A 16287-nucleotide genomic window follows, 5' to 3' on the forward strand; every position below is an offset into this window, starting at 1 on the left:
ACCTGTGAAGAACACTGTCCTACTCCTGACCTCAACGTTTACCATCTTTTAAAATACTCCATTTTCCCTTATGAAATTTCTAAACCGTATGTTTCACTGCCAAAAATGCAAACATTTTATAAGGTGAACTCACCTATGTAAGGAGCCACATCAAGGTCATAGATGAGGTGAATCAAATGATTTACATGGTTACCAGTAAGAATTTTTTTCAGTTCCACCCAAATCCTCTCTCCTGATATTCCAGCCAAGCCTTTTGCATTTTCTGCAATTGCTTCCAAAGTTTCAGGATCGTGGTCACCAGGTGTGTCTACAATTTTCCCATAAAACCTACAAAGCAAAAGTCTCAGAGTGTACTACTACCTCTATGTTGCCGTTTCACTAGAAAAATCTGCTTTTCATTTTACTGGTACTATCGCACACATCTGTTTAATCAGAAACAACAGTAGTAATTAGGTCTAGGAGGCACTTGAAAATTCACCTGGTACTTCACCTCTTTTTCTCTCCGATGTGAAAACCTGAGATCCAATGAAGTCTAAATAACCTCCTGAAAGTCAGCAAGATCCAGAACCCCCTCCTTGCTGCACTTTCAAGTCACGGACTGAAACGTCAGCACGGTCATCAAAAGAGGTGTCTGAATCGGTACTGATGGTGGATGCATACACCAGAGCCGTCTTGTGCAGACACTAAAACAAAACTGCAGTGCCATCCTGGAGCAGTCTTAGTCCCTCAAAGGTGCCTGTCTGTACACATCAGTACTTTTAATTAAGAGTGTCACATAAAACAAATCTCGTTGCAGGCATGGGAATGGATTTCATGGACTCTCAGAACGGGAAGCATTCAAGTGTGCCTGTTTTCAGCACTCATACCTCCAAAATGCAGTTCACTAGTGATCAGAATTAAACGGCTAAATGTCTGAGACTGTGCCTCAATCCGTGTCCTGTTCTTTGTAAAGAGAGACAGTTTGCAAACACTAAAGTCTAAAGGAATAGCATTTATTGACAAAATAAGTAGAATCTGTCAAATAATGTTCTGAGTGATCCCAACCAGTGAAAAATTAATATTAGTAGACATAAATGAGCCAATTACAATAGTTTTTTTTAAATGCTAGAGTTCAGAGTTGAAAAATCATTGTTACCCACAAAACCATCCAAGTGCATCTCATACCTTCCCAATGCATCTAACATTTCCCATGACCACCTAAAACTGGAAGCCGCACGAAGGCGTGCTTTCACTCCTGACTCCATTCAAAGCACCTGGCATAGTGGCTGGCTTGTGAGAAGCACTCAGTACCTGCGTAATGAATGATCGGTGCAAAAATATCCAATCAAGAAGAAAAAAGACTTACAGCTGAATTATTTAAAAAAAACCATCACAGCAAAGAGCAAATAAATGTTTTGGAGAATGAAAAGATGAAGGATCTAAGGATCACCTCCTAAGTCATAGTTTCCTGGCTCTTGGAGACAGACATGTGGGACGTCACCCTTGTATACATTCACCTGCTGTGCATTTCACATGATGAGAATTGTGCTCTGGTAATAATATTCAAAACTGAACCAGTCATGTAGTTCATAAAAATCCTTACCTGAAATATCTTAGAATTCGAAGATAATCTTCTTGTATTCTCTGTTTAGCTTGTCCAACAAATCTAACTTTCTTATTTTTTAAATCTTCATAACCATTAAAGTAGTCAAATAAAGTACCATCAAAACCTATTCATTAGGAAAGAGGGAAGAAAAATCACTATTAGCAAATAAGAAATGGAAAACAGTGGCACATATACAACTGAATATTATTCAGCCATAAAAAAGAATGAAATCTTGCCATTTGCAACAACATGGATGGATCTCGCGGGTATTAATGCTAAGTGAAATAAACCAGACAGAGAAAGAAAAATACCATATGATCTCATTTTTATGCAGAATCCTAAGAAAAACAAAACAAAAAAACAAAACCAAGCTCATAGAGAAGAGATTGGCGGTTGCCAGAGGCTGAGGCCAGGGATGGGTGCCGTGGGAGGATGCCGTGGGAGGATGCCGTGGGAGTCAGAAGGTACAAACTCCTAGCTACAGAGCCAACAAGCCCTGAGGAGGTAGCGTACAGCATGGTGCCTAGAGTTAACAATACAGCATTACATATCTGGAAGTGGATACGACAGTAGATATTAAAAGTTCTCATCACAAGGGGAATAAAATTCTGTAATTACATATGGTGTCAGATGTTAACTAGACTTATTGTGGTGATCATTTCTTAATGCATACAAATATATTGTATATTTAAACTAATATAAGGCTGTATTTCAATTACTACCTCACTTTAAAAAATTAAAAGAAACTGAGAAAATTGGAAAACCTAAGAAAATGAGCTAAAAACTACCACAAACAGTAACAATTAAGAAAGTAAAGAGTTACAAGGTTGAAATATAGACATGAATAGCATTCCTCTAGATCCACTATCGAATGGGAAGATATAAGGGAATAAAAGGCTGCATTTATAACAACAATTAAAAGACAACACACTCAATAAACTAGACAAGACCCATGCCAGTATGAAGTAGGCGGAGACAACAAGACGTCAAACAAGCTGATTTCCAAGTTACTAATGGAAAATAAACAACCGCCAAAATAACCTGGAAAAAATAAATAACAGTAAAATCTATCCAGAAAAATTAAGTAGTAAAAGTAATAGCAAACCATAGAAAAAATTTTATAATCCTGAAATAGGTAAGACCTTTCAAAATATAACTACCAAGAAAACAAAACACATACAACACCAGAGCCTTCAAAGAAATTAGTAATAAATCCAGCTACACAAAACATCAGCTATCCCTGCATAGCAAAAAAACATCCGCAACACAAAGCATAAGACAGGTGATGTAATGGGAAAAACATGTTAGGTCGGTATCACAGAGACAAACGGCTTATTTTGATAATCTACAAAAAGCTCTTAAATAAAAAAAGACCATATAAATAGAAAACTGAGCTAAAAATGTATATAGGAAATATAAAAAGCCTCTTTAAAAAGGAAGATGTTCAACCTTCATCTTAAGAAATGCGAATTTATGAGAAACCATTTTTCAGATCTGTACCACCGTGGCAGGGAGCCACGTGTGATTACACTCTGAGCAGGGGATGCTGAATCTGATGGGGACACTTCCCCATGCAGCCTTCTAAACTAAGTGAATGCTGAATCATGTGAACCTAATATCCATTCAAAATGTTGTAAACGAATTTCTACCACAATACGTTCTCATATGTTGAACAAAATGAAAAAAACCTAACAATTTTAATATAAGGTACATAAAACCTCAGGTATAAGTAAAGTGACCAATTCATCCCAGTTATCCCAGGACTTTCCAGATTTTAAAACTGAAAATCACGTCTCAGGAATAGCTCAGACCCAGGCAAACTGAGACAGATGGTCAACCCTGGGGACTGAGAAGGAAAAAGAGAAACACTGCAAGCAAAGACATGGGTAGCATTCAACCACTCAAATGGGGAGCTCTATGAGCCTCAGAGAGACGTCACCTTGTGGCATCACAGAAAGGAAGCACTGCCACTACCTACGAAAAATAATGACTTGTTTTCATTCTCCTGAACTTGAATGCTCTTTGTCCCAAATGCAACAACACTGGTAAGCTCCGGCTTCACACCTGCCAAGCTCTTTTGGTTTATATGGCATTCTGACACTTAGCCAATTTATAAGGCTCCAGATTTAAGAAGGTATAACAGGAAATGAAAACAACAAACTAGGTAAACAGAAGTATGATTACAAGTACAACATAAATGTGGTGTATCTGTTTCTTAATGTTACTGCTCTTAGTGCAGAGACTCCACTCCCTGCAGAATGGGGAAATACTAAGATCTTTTTCAGTTACGGGAAGATCGAATTTGGAGGAAAAAAACATAGTGTGACAAAAGGGAAAAATAAAGGTTTTAGAAGCAAAGTAACCACCCCCCACCCCCAACCCAGGAATGTTTTATCTGATAAGGCTTGAAAAAAGTCTGGCTGGGAAAATGGGTTAAAGGTAAGGATTACTGAGTATATATCAGGGCGTACTTTGTTTTGCTCTGAATATCCTTTTAAAAACTGAGGAATAAAAATGAGAAATAAAGTTGAGTTGCTGGGTATAAGGCAGTGATTAATGACACGACCTCTGGAGCCAGGCTGCTTAAGTTGGAATCCTAATTCTGCAATCTACCAGCTGCAGTTAAATATCAGGACCTGCTTCATAGTGTTAGCGGGAAGATTAAATTTATTTGAGGGGCTTAGAACAGAGGCTGGCACCTTATGAGGGTTCAACAAACCGTAGAAAACAGCAGTACCAATAAGAACAGCTTTTATTTTTATAAAACAGCATCTTGGAAAAGGATATTAGCTTCTCCCTTTTAGTTATGTCTGCACATGAGAAGCTAGTTGTACGATTTTCACAGATTGCACTAGTTGGAGCAGTTTACTCTAAAATGATGTAAGAAGAAATTAACACCTGGAGTTTGACCCCATAATGGAGAGAAAACATGCCTGCAGCTGGGCTCCCTTCGCTCATAAATCACTCAGGCTCTGGAGACCAATCAAGGCTCTCCCTGACTGGAGCTCAATTACTTAATCTCCCTGAGTCTGTTTCCTCATCTGTCGAATGAGTTTAATACCCACTTGATGGAATCTTTCTGAGAATTAAATGAGCTAAAGCATATCAAATGAGCACTGCTGTGCCCTGAACCTCTAGAAATGTTCTGTGGCATTAATGTAAATAACAAGAGATCCCACCTGGGCCTGCAGCCCCCTTCTCCATCCCAAGCAGTGGATCCCACTGCTTCATCCTTTCCCTATTACTGTGCCACCAACCGGGTTACCAGGAGTGGATGCTCCGTCACTCTTTTCTAATCCAAAGACTTAAACCTGAAGAGCCTGTCAAAAACTTAAAGGACAAAAAATAATGCTTCACTTGAGCAACAGAACACTAACCTCATTCACATCTACTCCCACTACGATTTTCACTCCTTTCATGAACAAAAAGCTGACGTGATAAATAGGTTTCCTCTCACACACCAACTCTGACTGAGTATAGACGCCTCCTAAAATGCAGTGAAGTAGCGCTGGATACACGGAGCAACAGGCAACAGAGGAGGTGAAGTCGCTGACCAAGTGCACCTCCGGCACCAGCAGAGAGGAAAGGGGTAGATGTGCAGGCAGGAAAGACAGAGGAAAACGGGGCACAGCGGGGGGGGGGGGGGGGGCGGGGCGGTGCGCACGCGCTTCTCACCTGAAACCCAACATTTTTAAATGCGATTAAGAAGCATTCGCCATGACCAACTCCGTTAATCCTCACAACAATCCTGCAGAGGAAGCTAATGTCACCTGCCTCACTTCACGGCAAGAGAACAACGGCGTCAGAGGAACCCGGGGATCTTGGCTCTAGAGTCATCTTTAACCAACAGGCTAACGTCTCTTAGAAGAAACGAATGCAACCCCTCAAGCTTCAGAGCATTTCCAGAATGCAGGTTGCACTCCAAAAGAAGGCATTTGGATTGACTGAATTAAAACATTATCTCCATCCATTACCTAAAAACATAGAATTTATAGTGAGATCTCTGCGTTCAGCATCTTTCTGCCAGTCAGTTGTGAATTCGACCTCAGCGTGTCTTCCATCAGTGGTAACGTCAATCCGTAGTGTAGTAATTTCAAAATTTTCTTCATGAAGCTGAAAGTAAATGTTTTTTTTAAATTAGTTTTTAATGTGAATTGAAAAAAACACGTGAGTCCTGACAGATAGATATAACTTCTTTCTTTCTGAAGTCAGTTAATGCACATATACCTTAAAACAGAAAGACACCCACAGTATTCAAAGATAGACCCAAAGAATATTTTAAAGACATAATAAACCCATCTTAATTTAAAAACATGAGTCTGACATGCAAAAATGGCAAGTCTGACAAATGATGTGGCAGACGGGAAGAGCCCTTAAAACAGTATATTCCGGTTCTTCAATTTCAAACCGGGCTACTCTGAAATATTTTTTAATAGCTCCAGTTTGCAAAGAGCTGAATGTCAATTTATAGAATATATACCACTGAGCAAAGGATTGACAGATGAAGAAATACAGGTACCACATGCTGCTGCCCCTTCAGCGGTCATCATCAATGAAGTTAAAATCAAGTGCCACATGTATCTTGGGAAGAGAGATTACCATCAACTGGGAAAAGCTGAGTCGCTGCATGTTAAGAGTGACGTGGGAGCTTAGCCTTGAGAAAGAAGTAGGATCTGTACATGCAGATGTGGGAAGAAGAACGTTTGAAATGGAGAGCAAAGACGACCAAAGGCACAGTGGAGAGAAAGAGGGATGCGTGTGAGAGAGAGCACATGGGGCAAATAGCGCATCAGCATTTAGGGGCAGATAGCAAAGGGTTCTACACGCCGAGCAGGAGTCTGGACTCTCTACAGCAGGAACTGAAAGTCACTAGCCATCAGTAAGAGTCTGCTCGAGAATTTCTCTCAACCTCATGGATATTCTTCTCTACAAACCAGTCCTAACTACAGAATTCCAGATTCAGGAATTTGAGGCACGAGTTATCCCAAAGAAAAGGGTATGAAATGTGAAGACTGCTGAAAATCTGTGTAATGAACAATCAGACCCCCAGAGTGCCTCCCTCACCGCAGCAGAGAACCAGAGGTTAACTAGCAAGGCTGACCCCAAAATCAGCAGAACCTGGGGCACCAGACACACAATCACGGGGATGGAGCACCACGATGAAAATAAGGTGAAGGAAAAGCCACGGCCCCTAGTCCTGTCCCCACTGGGTTTTCAAAATGCTAACAGGCAGGCTTATTCTACCCTGGATAACGCCGGTGGTTCCTCTGACACCCCCTGAAGAGTCCTCCTCAAAGGGACAGTGGTGCTCCCACAGCTGACTGGCCGGCACTTCCCACACAGAACTACACTAGAGCGCGCAGGTCATTCTGCACATGCGGCATCACCCCAACATAGAGAGACCGGAAAATACCCACACCCAAAGGAAAGCCAACAGCAAAGACAGAACAAGCTCAGAGGAAATAAAGACACTGTCATAGTACCTATAATTGACACGCTAAGGAAGCCGTCCCCAACCTTTCTGGCACTAGGGACCAGTTTCGTGGAAGACAGTTTTTCCACAGATGGCAGTGGGGTGGAGACGGTTCAGGCAGTAACGGGAGCGATGGGGAGCAGCAGATGAAGCTCCGCTTGCCGGCCCCACCACTTGCTTCCTGCTGTGCGGCCCGGTTCCTAACAGGCCACAGACCACTACCAGTCCGTGGCCCCGGGGCTGGGGACCCCTGCCCTAAGGGAAATAAGAAAAGATACCGCGTCTGAAACAAGAACAGGAAGCTTTCAAAAATATTGTAAGAAAGACTCTGTGAAAATTTAAAAGACAGCAAAAGCTGCCAACAGAAAAATCAGATGATCAAGAAAAAGTTTTCTTTACAGAAAGTAAAATAAAACAAATGAGAATATAAAATATGAGACAAAAGATAAAACTAGGAGATCAGTCCCTGTAGTCCAACACCACGGGGGTTTCCAAAGGAGAAGACATTTGATAAAGGGGATGAAATCATGACAGGAATACAAGAGGGCCCACTAAGTGCCCTACACAATGAAGGAAAAAAGAAATCAGAGCCAAGGCATGTGATCTTGAAATTAAAAACACAAGAGATAAAGAGATCAGAAAGGCTTCCAAGAGGGCAAAAAACATAATAATACTCAGGTCTCAAAGGAGAAATCTGAATGAGCTCACACTTCGCAGTGGCAGCACTGGAAGGCAGAAAAAGCTTTTAGGAACCTTCCTGGTGGCACAGTGGTTACGAATCTGCCTGTCGATGCAGGGGTCACGGGTTCGATCCCTGGTCCAGGAAGATCCCACAGGCCATGGGGCAACTAAGCCTGTGCGCCACAACTACTGATCCCACGAGCTGCAGCTACTGAAGCTCTCACACCTGAAGCCCATGCTCCGCAACAAGAAAATCCACCACAATGAGAAGCCCACGCACTGCAATGAAGACCCAACGCAGCCAAAAATAAAGAAATTTATCAAAAAGAAAGAAAGGGAGGGAGGGAAGAAGGAAGGAAGAAAGAAAAACAAAGGCTTTACCTTTCTGCCTAAAAATAATTCCCAGCCTTGAATTCCACAGCCAACCACACTAACAGATCAGCGTGAAGGTAAAATAAAAGATTTTCACACATATAAAGCTCTCTCAGCTTACTAACATGAGGGCATAAACTGAAAAAGAATACCACATGGGATCAGGAACCAGGGGGTCTAATAAGGAAGAGGCCAAGGAAACTCCCAAGATCTGGTGCAGGGAAAGCCCAGGATGAGAGTGGGGAGCCGGCCTAGGACTGCAGATGGGAGAAGACAGACGGCAGCAGGTGAGCTGGCTCCAGGGAAACTGAAACTTGACGTGGTGAAGGCCACCGGGAGGAGCTGTCCAGCTGGGACGCAGAGCGGAGGAGGAACGCGTGGCGCACGGGAGCCGTGTCACAGAACCAAGCGGTAAGCTGCTGGGAAAACCCAAAGCGTGGAACACAAGGAACGTGTACAGTAGGAACACCCTACAAGGCATGTAGTCAGAAGACACTCCGTGAGGTCAGCCTGGGGCTTTGTGACAACCCAGAGGGGAGGGACGGAGGGGGTGTATGCATACGTATAGCTGACTCACTTGGTTGTACGGCGGATACTAACACAACACTGCAAAGCAGTTATACTCCAATAAAAATAGTTAAAAAATCAAAAAAAAGAGAGAACACACTACACGATCCAGCTGTAAACAGGTTATGAACTTATTCAGCCAACAAATATGGCATAACTGTACTGAGAAGATGAGGGAAGGAGCACTGCATGTGCTTGCCGCTGAGGAGGGTGTGGTAAGAAGGCTAAATCGTCTTCCCTCTAGGAAGTCAACAACCAACATCTGAAGGCTGGAAATTAAAAACGAAAATGAAACCCTGAAGCGTAGAAAGGTCTTTTTTAGAAATGTGGAAGGAAAAAGAAACCACTATAAAAATTTTAAAAAGGGCTGCAACAGAGGAGGATGCAGGATTTAACAGGGGGCAGAGGAGCCTGACATTTTTTTTTTTTTTTTTCATTAGGCTTTTTCCTATTTGCAGTTTGAAAACTAGAAATGAGCTATAAAAACTCCTTAAATTACCAAGAAAGGCACTGCAGCTCCTGTCTAGCTCTCCACTCACCCTGGCGGTGATGGTCCCGTGCTTCTCCCCTTTGTTGTTGATCATTCGCACGCCGACTGACTGAAACAGCTCCTTCATCTGGCCAGGGGTGGCAGTGGTGGCAAAATCCACATCCTGCGGCTTCACGCCACTCAGCAAATCCCTCACGGCTCCTCCTGCTATCCGTAACTCGTGGTTTTCTCTGACAAATAACTCTGAGGCAAGAAAGACAACGTTTTCTATTTCAGTGCGTTTTGAAGAATCACAGAAGGACCGAACTTCCCATCCATTTGGGACAGCAGAGATTGCTGAACTCAGCCTTTCTATGTAAAAATTAGGAGAACAAGGCCCACAGCAATGAAGTGACCTGCCTATAGCAGCATGCCTCTAACAACCGTGAGACACAGGGAACGTGCAGAAATTTTCCTCGGTTAATTCGGAGATCATATTAGGATTCCACAACACTTCAAGGTCATCCACGTAAATCTGAGTTACTACCAAAAAGTAAAGTGAGTAATTCTGCATCCTCTCAGGGCGTATGCGCATCCTGTAGAGTGGGAAGTGTTCCTGCACGTATTTCTCTGTGTGTATTGTGTTGAGGCAACTTACTCATGCAGGAAGCTATCAAACATTAGTCTATCACACCACATACAGAAACGTTAGAGCGAAGAATCCTTCGAGAATCTACACATGTTTAAAACCAGCTCATAGCTCTGCTCTAGAGAAGCCATGTGAACACTGGAACTACCGCGAGGACCTGAGGCCAGGAGCCCCAGAGCTGCCTCCTCTACAGGCAGAGGACAAGGCTGAGTCCACCGCAACCACCCGTATGACTAAGGGACACCGCGGGGAAGCCAGGGAGGATGACATCCAGGACCTGGCCTGACACGACCAGCCAAGCCTTGGCGTTGCTACGAGCTGCACATGCACAACGAGGCCCGGGTGTCTTCCCGTGAACATAGCTATGTCTGAGAACATCCACATCAGGCAAGGCCACTCTGACCAGGACGGATCGAGACAACTTGTCACCATGTCTGAACACAGATGAGACACACACACTGTGCAGACAGCACCCTGTACCGGTTCATACGTGTGACTGCTCCCTAGCTACCAGTCAGTTTTAGCCTCGCACTGTGTTCCCACCTTCCAGGTAAGAATTACTAAGACCATCACAGATTAACCCCTGCTTCCTGACACCACCTAATCCACAGCAAAGCCCCACTTCGTCAATTTGCTCCCAAAAACGTGATCCGAGCCCAGATCCTACATAAATCCTTTCTACACCCCTTTTACTCAGAGGCCCCAAGGTTCTCCACGGTCCCCGCTCCTCCTCTCAGCGAGGGGTGCTCCCACTGGTCTTTGGCAGAAGGGCGCTGACCTGAGCACTCACTAAGTGCATCAGAGCTCCAGCGTCCCTAACCACAGCTCAGTGACTATCCATCCCCAGGCCAGTCTCTGTGTTCTGTCATCCTCCTCCTCTACCCGTTCTGCAAACCTCTGCAGACTCCATAAAATGATCTGCTGAAAAATAACAAAGGTTCCCTCCTTCTACCTTCTTGCCTTAACTAAAGGCTCTGCCACAGGGATACCACTTCCGGGAGCGCCCTCCCAGAGCAGGGGTTCATACCCTTTAACTCCACATTTCCAATCAAGTCCCACTGATTCCTTAAAATGGGGCCCATAGTCTCTTCACATAAAATTTAGTCCAAAGTCTTCACGAGACTTCGAGAGGTAAGCTAAACAAGAGTGTCATGAAATCGTACTTACCCTCACGATGCGTATCACGCAATCGAATCTAGTCTCTTCTCTCTTTTCCTCTATTTTTTAATGCTGGTCATGACCACTAGGTTGACTTTATGACCCACTAACAGGTCACCCAGAGCACTCCCTTACTCATCTCCTGTGATTCAGTTTAGGAAGCCTGTCCTCAGGGTGGACTAAAGTGAATTCCATCTAAGATACCTATTAGATTAGCCTATTTTTAATTAGATTAAAATGACCTGTTTATGTCTGTCTCCCCTCTTCTCAGGGTAGAAAACCTATCTTACTTAACTTTATACCAACCTGGCTCACAATGGAACTGAACTGTGAGACACTAGCTTAAAGGGGGGAAAAAAAAGTGGCTTCACTGAAAAGTGTACTTTTTTAAAAGGTTTTCTTCCTTCAAATTAAGAGAGTACATAAGAAACTGCTGGAATGCAAAAAAAAAATGGGCAACTTTTATTTTCATATGAACCTACTAAACAGGATGAAGGTCAAGGCTGAACACAAAGATAACCACTGTTTTAAGATTCTCATGCTGCCTCTACTAAAGTAAAATTGTAAGTTCAAAGTCACCCAATAAATTAACTACATTACAGAAAAAAAGATCCAGAACGCAAAGTAATCTATTCAGCAATTTGATTAGCCCTGTGGAAATGGGTAACTATGTCCAGAAAATCTCACAATTCTAACATCCTGATGTGAATGAGAAAGGCATATAAAGGCGCATGTATGTGCTTGTGTGAGAGAGAAGTCATAGAAGAGTGACCAGCTGTTCCAATTGTCCCAAATATTAATATGACCTTGACTTTCTGACATCACACACCTAAGCAGCGGATAGCTAACCGTGGCGCACTCTCTCCCAGCAGGGAGTGTGCACCACAGCCAAGGGGCCAAAGCAGCCCTGGCTTGTCCGCTAACTTATGCAGAAATCACCAGGCTGGGAACTTCAGTCTCATATACAGAATGAAGAAATGATTTTATACGCCACTAGTATTATATGGCTGTCCTTAAGCAAAAAGAAAAATAAATTACATGAAATAAACTGACATATTATAAAACCCTACATAAGCATGATACACCATCCGAACCTCCCAAATTCTTGCACACTGGAAGCCAATTTTACATTTGGCAAAAGAGCTATCATGACCTAAGAACTGGTACGTTAAACTGCACAGTATCACCATACAACAAAACAGCCATCTTTTTTTTTTCTTTTGTGTGTTTTTGTGCATTGTTTTCTTATAGAACATTATATTTTTACCAGGACACTCAAGGCTTTAGAAAGTAGCCAAGATCAAATAAAAGTAATTATTTGATTTTCTAACCATTGGGCACTGCACCAAAAATTCCATTCTTCCCACTTCCACGATAAGCTAGAAGAACTCAACTGTAGAAGATGCCCATTTGCCTTTCTTTCAAGGACAAGACCATGGGGTAAGCACTACCTCTCTCTCAACACACTATTTGGTTTCTAACTTCCTTAGGACTTTACCTCTCAAGGTGGAGAAAATTCAGCTCTTGAAGTCAGGGTTAGTAAGCCAAACGCAACTGTTAAAAAATGGGAAGGACCTACAGTCATCAATATCCGCAGCCTTGTTTCCAAAAGAAAAATGCAAAAGGATCTGAGACAGGCCCCCAAGAGTTAATTCCCTACATCCAATGATTCCAAGAGGCCTCTTACAGTGGAAGACAGGAAGGGTGGAGGCTGGGAAAGGCATGTAAAGAAAGAACAAGCTCGAATTCAACTTGAAGTTGGAGCTTGTAGACCTGAGCTGTACAAACAGTAGCCACATGTGGTTCTTGAGCACTTGAAATGCAGCGAGTCTGAGTTAAGGTGGTCCGTACATGCTAAGCACCAGATTTCAAAGACTTACAAGCAAGAATGGGAAATACCTCACTCATAATTTTTACACAAATTTAACATTAAAATGATGGTATCTTACATATACTTAGATATACTAACATGGTATCTTAGATATACCAAGATATGCTAAAAATAGTTAATAAAATTAATTTCACCCACTTCTCATTTTTTTAATGTGGTTGGAGGAAACGTTTATGTAGCATATGTGACTCACTTCTACGCGACAGTGAGTTTCTAGGATTTTTCACTCTAATTAAAAATCACAGTGAGGCATCAGCTTTGGGCCCTCCTCTTCAAGACTATGTGAAGAACCTACAGAAATCAACAACTTCTGGACCATTTACCTCTGACACATACCAAAGAAAAATCACCTTATTTCAAGAATAGGAAAGTAACTTTGTCAATAAGCTAATACAAGGCAAGTCATTTTAAAGCAATGGTTCCTCCACCTTCTGGGCATCAGACTCAAGAGAGTACAGTTTTTATCAAAATGTATAAATGCCCTCCTCCCCAGAGATTTCAGTTCAGTAGGGCAGGAGTGGGACTCCAGCATCTGTAGGTTATAAAGCTCCCCAGGTGAATCTAATGGACAGCCAGGGTGGCAAACCAACAGTGAAGGTCATGTTTGTACATGCATACACCCTAATGTATTTCTGAAGGTATGACTACGATACCAGAGGCTTTGAAACGGAGCTGTGTGCACTGCAAGAGCAGGAGCCGACCCTGAGAATCAACATAAGGAATGACAGAACGGTGGCAAACAAGATGAAGCTGCTATCACTGGGTACTCATAGCTAAAGCCACTTCCCGTGTTCCTTCCAGATGAGTTTTGCATGTGCACAAATGGAGGTGATTCCCACTTCATTTTGCCTTCAGTTCTCTCAGAAAGCAGCTATACCTGGGGCGGAAATGTAGCTTAGTGGTTACAAGCTGGGTTCTCAAATCAGACTGCACAAGTTCAAAACCCAGCTCTCCAGCTTTTAGTTATAAAAATGTTGCCAAAGCATTTCACATTCCTAAGCCTGTTTCCTCAACCACAAAACAAGAGAAAAAGTACCTACTCCTTAAGTTAGTAGGCCCAATTCTGTGATGCATATAAAGTACCACGGGTAACACACACAAAAAGCCATGCTTTTTACTGCAATCATTATCTGCCTCTTCTTGTGACTTGGCTATAATTTTGGATTATGGATAGTAAACCCTGCTTTCATTAGCTCAACAACAAGAAAAAGCCATGAATTCTGGCTAAAAAAAAAACACGTTAACTCTCCGCCTCTCCATTTATACAGGCTTCCAAAGCAAGAAGAGGCATCCTAATCTCTCACCTGTCAGACTCTTCAAGCCTTCTGTGAAAAGTGACTGGAATTCGGGAGACTGCAACTTCATTGTAAACAGAGAGTGCTTCAGAAGGCACAGTCTACTCCAGCTGCAGCTCAGTAACTGCCTGCGCCAGGGGTCCAGGCACCTCAGCATCTGGGGAGAAAGTCACCAACCACGCATCTACAAGACAAGCAAGCGCACACGACCATGAAATGTACCAGTGAAGGGCGCTAAAGGGATACGCTGCGATTTTACTTATCAACAGAGAGACATTCATCTCCTGTTTAGATGAAAAACTGAAAAGAGTGGAAATGGGAGGAAGAATTACTACTGGATCTCTGCTGGTTGGTAGTTATCCGGTGTTGCACTAGTGCAGCGCGTACTACTATACTCGCATATGCATTTCACTGTTAGGATGCTCTCCTGGGAAGCAGCTTAAAGCATGAGGGGTACAGGGCTGCCAAGAACAATGGTTCCAGAAATGTAACTCAAAGACTTGCAGGGATGCAGGAACACTTGGTCTCCTCCACAACATGTCACAGTCACCTGTGTACGTCCACATACCTGCCCCCCCCCCCCCAAACCTGAGATTTATGACCCGGGGGGGGGGGTATTTCCTAGGCACTGTAAAATAAGGTATCTTCCCATCACCGGTCCTTGCTGCCCGCTTCCTCCTCAATCACCACCCACCCCTCCCATCACATCTCCTTAATCCCACCCACCCACGCCCTGCCTTCCGACCTCCATCATCACACCCCGTTTTCCACATAAGGTGGGCTTCCATGAGGCAGCGACAGGGCTCAAACGACCCCCGACGAAAACCACGCGAGAAGAACCACCCCTTTACTTGGAAAGCAGGTTTCAAAGTGCGGCGTTTCCCACCAGGGCGCGAGTTCCCCTTCTCCAAACCACTGGGGAGGAGGAACACTGCGCTTCCTTCCACCTCCGCTTCAACTCAGAAAAACCCAGCGGGGACCCCGCTGAAATGGCGTGTCCCGCCCCGCACAACAGGTGCTGGGACGAAAAGGGAGATTCTCAAGGGCCCGGCCGCGGGGAAGGGAAAGCCCGATGCATCAGCCCGCAGTCAGCGAGACGTGGCAGAGTCGCGGCGCCGCAACCTCCACGTTGGGCTCGGACCCCTCGCGCGGAAGAGGCCTCTCACCGGCCCCCCCAGCACCCGCCTTCCCCAACAGCCGGCCTGCGCGAGTGCCCGCGGGCGGCTCACGTCGCCGCCGCAGCAGCTCCCCTTCCCAGTGGCGCGCACCCGCCCGTACCAAACGCGCCCGCTCACCAGCCCTGCCGCCCGCCGCGCCATCGCCGCTGCGCGCACTTCCGGGCGGCGGGCGCCATGACGTCAAAGACGCGCGCCGGTCGACAGCGAATGCGAAGTCGCAGCAGGGCGTGGGCGGGGCCCGGCCAGGCTCTCACCTCCGCCGCCCACCCCCACCCCCTCCCGGCTGGCTGCCGCTGGCTGGAGTGGTGCCCTGGCTCCTACCAGGCCTGCTCAGCCAGGCTTTGCTCCTGGGGAGACGCGAGGGACCAGGGGCTGTACTTTTATTTATTACATCTCACCGCGCCTCTCTCTAAGGTGGTTAGAGCCCCATCTGCATTGCATACCTGTGTGACCTTGGACAAGTGACACTGGCTTCCTTTGTAAAATGAGGCGATCAATAGAACCTATCTCAGGGAATTACCAGGCTTAAATGTCTCGTTATTCCCTAGTAAAGAGGAAGTGCTCAGTAAACGTTAACCTGTTATTCTTGCCTGCTCCCAGGTTCGCACCTGACTCGTGTTACTATTCTATACCCTAATCTCTGCCAAGGAGAGACACAAGTTTTTACATACTCAGAACCAGAGACACAGCGACAAGACCTAGGCAGAGGGTTCCAGAAACATTCGTTTTAAATTAAAAGCCTCAATAAATAAATTAATTAATTAAAAGCCTCCAGTTGAAATTGCTGGGCATATTTTATTTTCCCATCTGGGTTTTGTAACCACTGGCTTTCACGAGGCTTTTGCAACTGTAAAGTGAAGAACTTAGATCTGATTTAGTGCTTCCGTTTTCTGGAGGGCAGAAAAGAATGAAGAAAGTGGCCAAAGAGTGGGAGGACAGCCCTAAATTCTTAACATGGGAAACTTGCAA

At 44.2% G+C, this 16287-nt stretch overlaps 1 protein-coding gene across 7 annotated transcripts in view; it reads right to left on the minus strand.

Moving 5' to 3' along the window:
* Nucleotides 1–15489, minus strand: part of TRNT1 (tRNA nucleotidyl transferase 1) — a 19990-nt gene extending 4501 nt beyond the window's left edge. Inside the window, exons 1-6 of one of the 7 annotated variants that reach the window (XM_057704837.1) lie at nucleotides 15436–15489; nucleotides 14150–14297; nucleotides 9218–9411; nucleotides 5560–5698; nucleotides 1583–1709; nucleotides 134–327 (exon numbers count right to left, since the gene is read on the minus strand). In XM_057704837.1, the coding sequence (XP_057560820.1) occupies nucleotides 134–327; nucleotides 1583–1709; nucleotides 5560–5698; nucleotides 9218–9411; nucleotides 14150–14297; nucleotides 15436–15459 (826 nt within the window). In that variant the 5' untranslated portion in view covers nucleotides 15460–15489. The other 6 variants (XM_057704839.1, XM_057704841.1, XM_057704840.1 and 3 more) reach the window with 6 other exon arrangements.
* Nucleotides 15490–16287: the final 798 nt, after the last annotated feature.

This window comes from Hippopotamus amphibius, chromosome 13 (assembly GCF_030028045.1).
Source record: "Hippopotamus amphibius kiboko isolate mHipAmp2 chromosome 13, mHipAmp2.hap2, whole genome shotgun sequence".
In the NCBI taxonomy this organism is placed as follows: Eukaryota; Metazoa; Chordata; class Mammalia; order Artiodactyla; family Hippopotamidae; genus Hippopotamus; species Hippopotamus amphibius.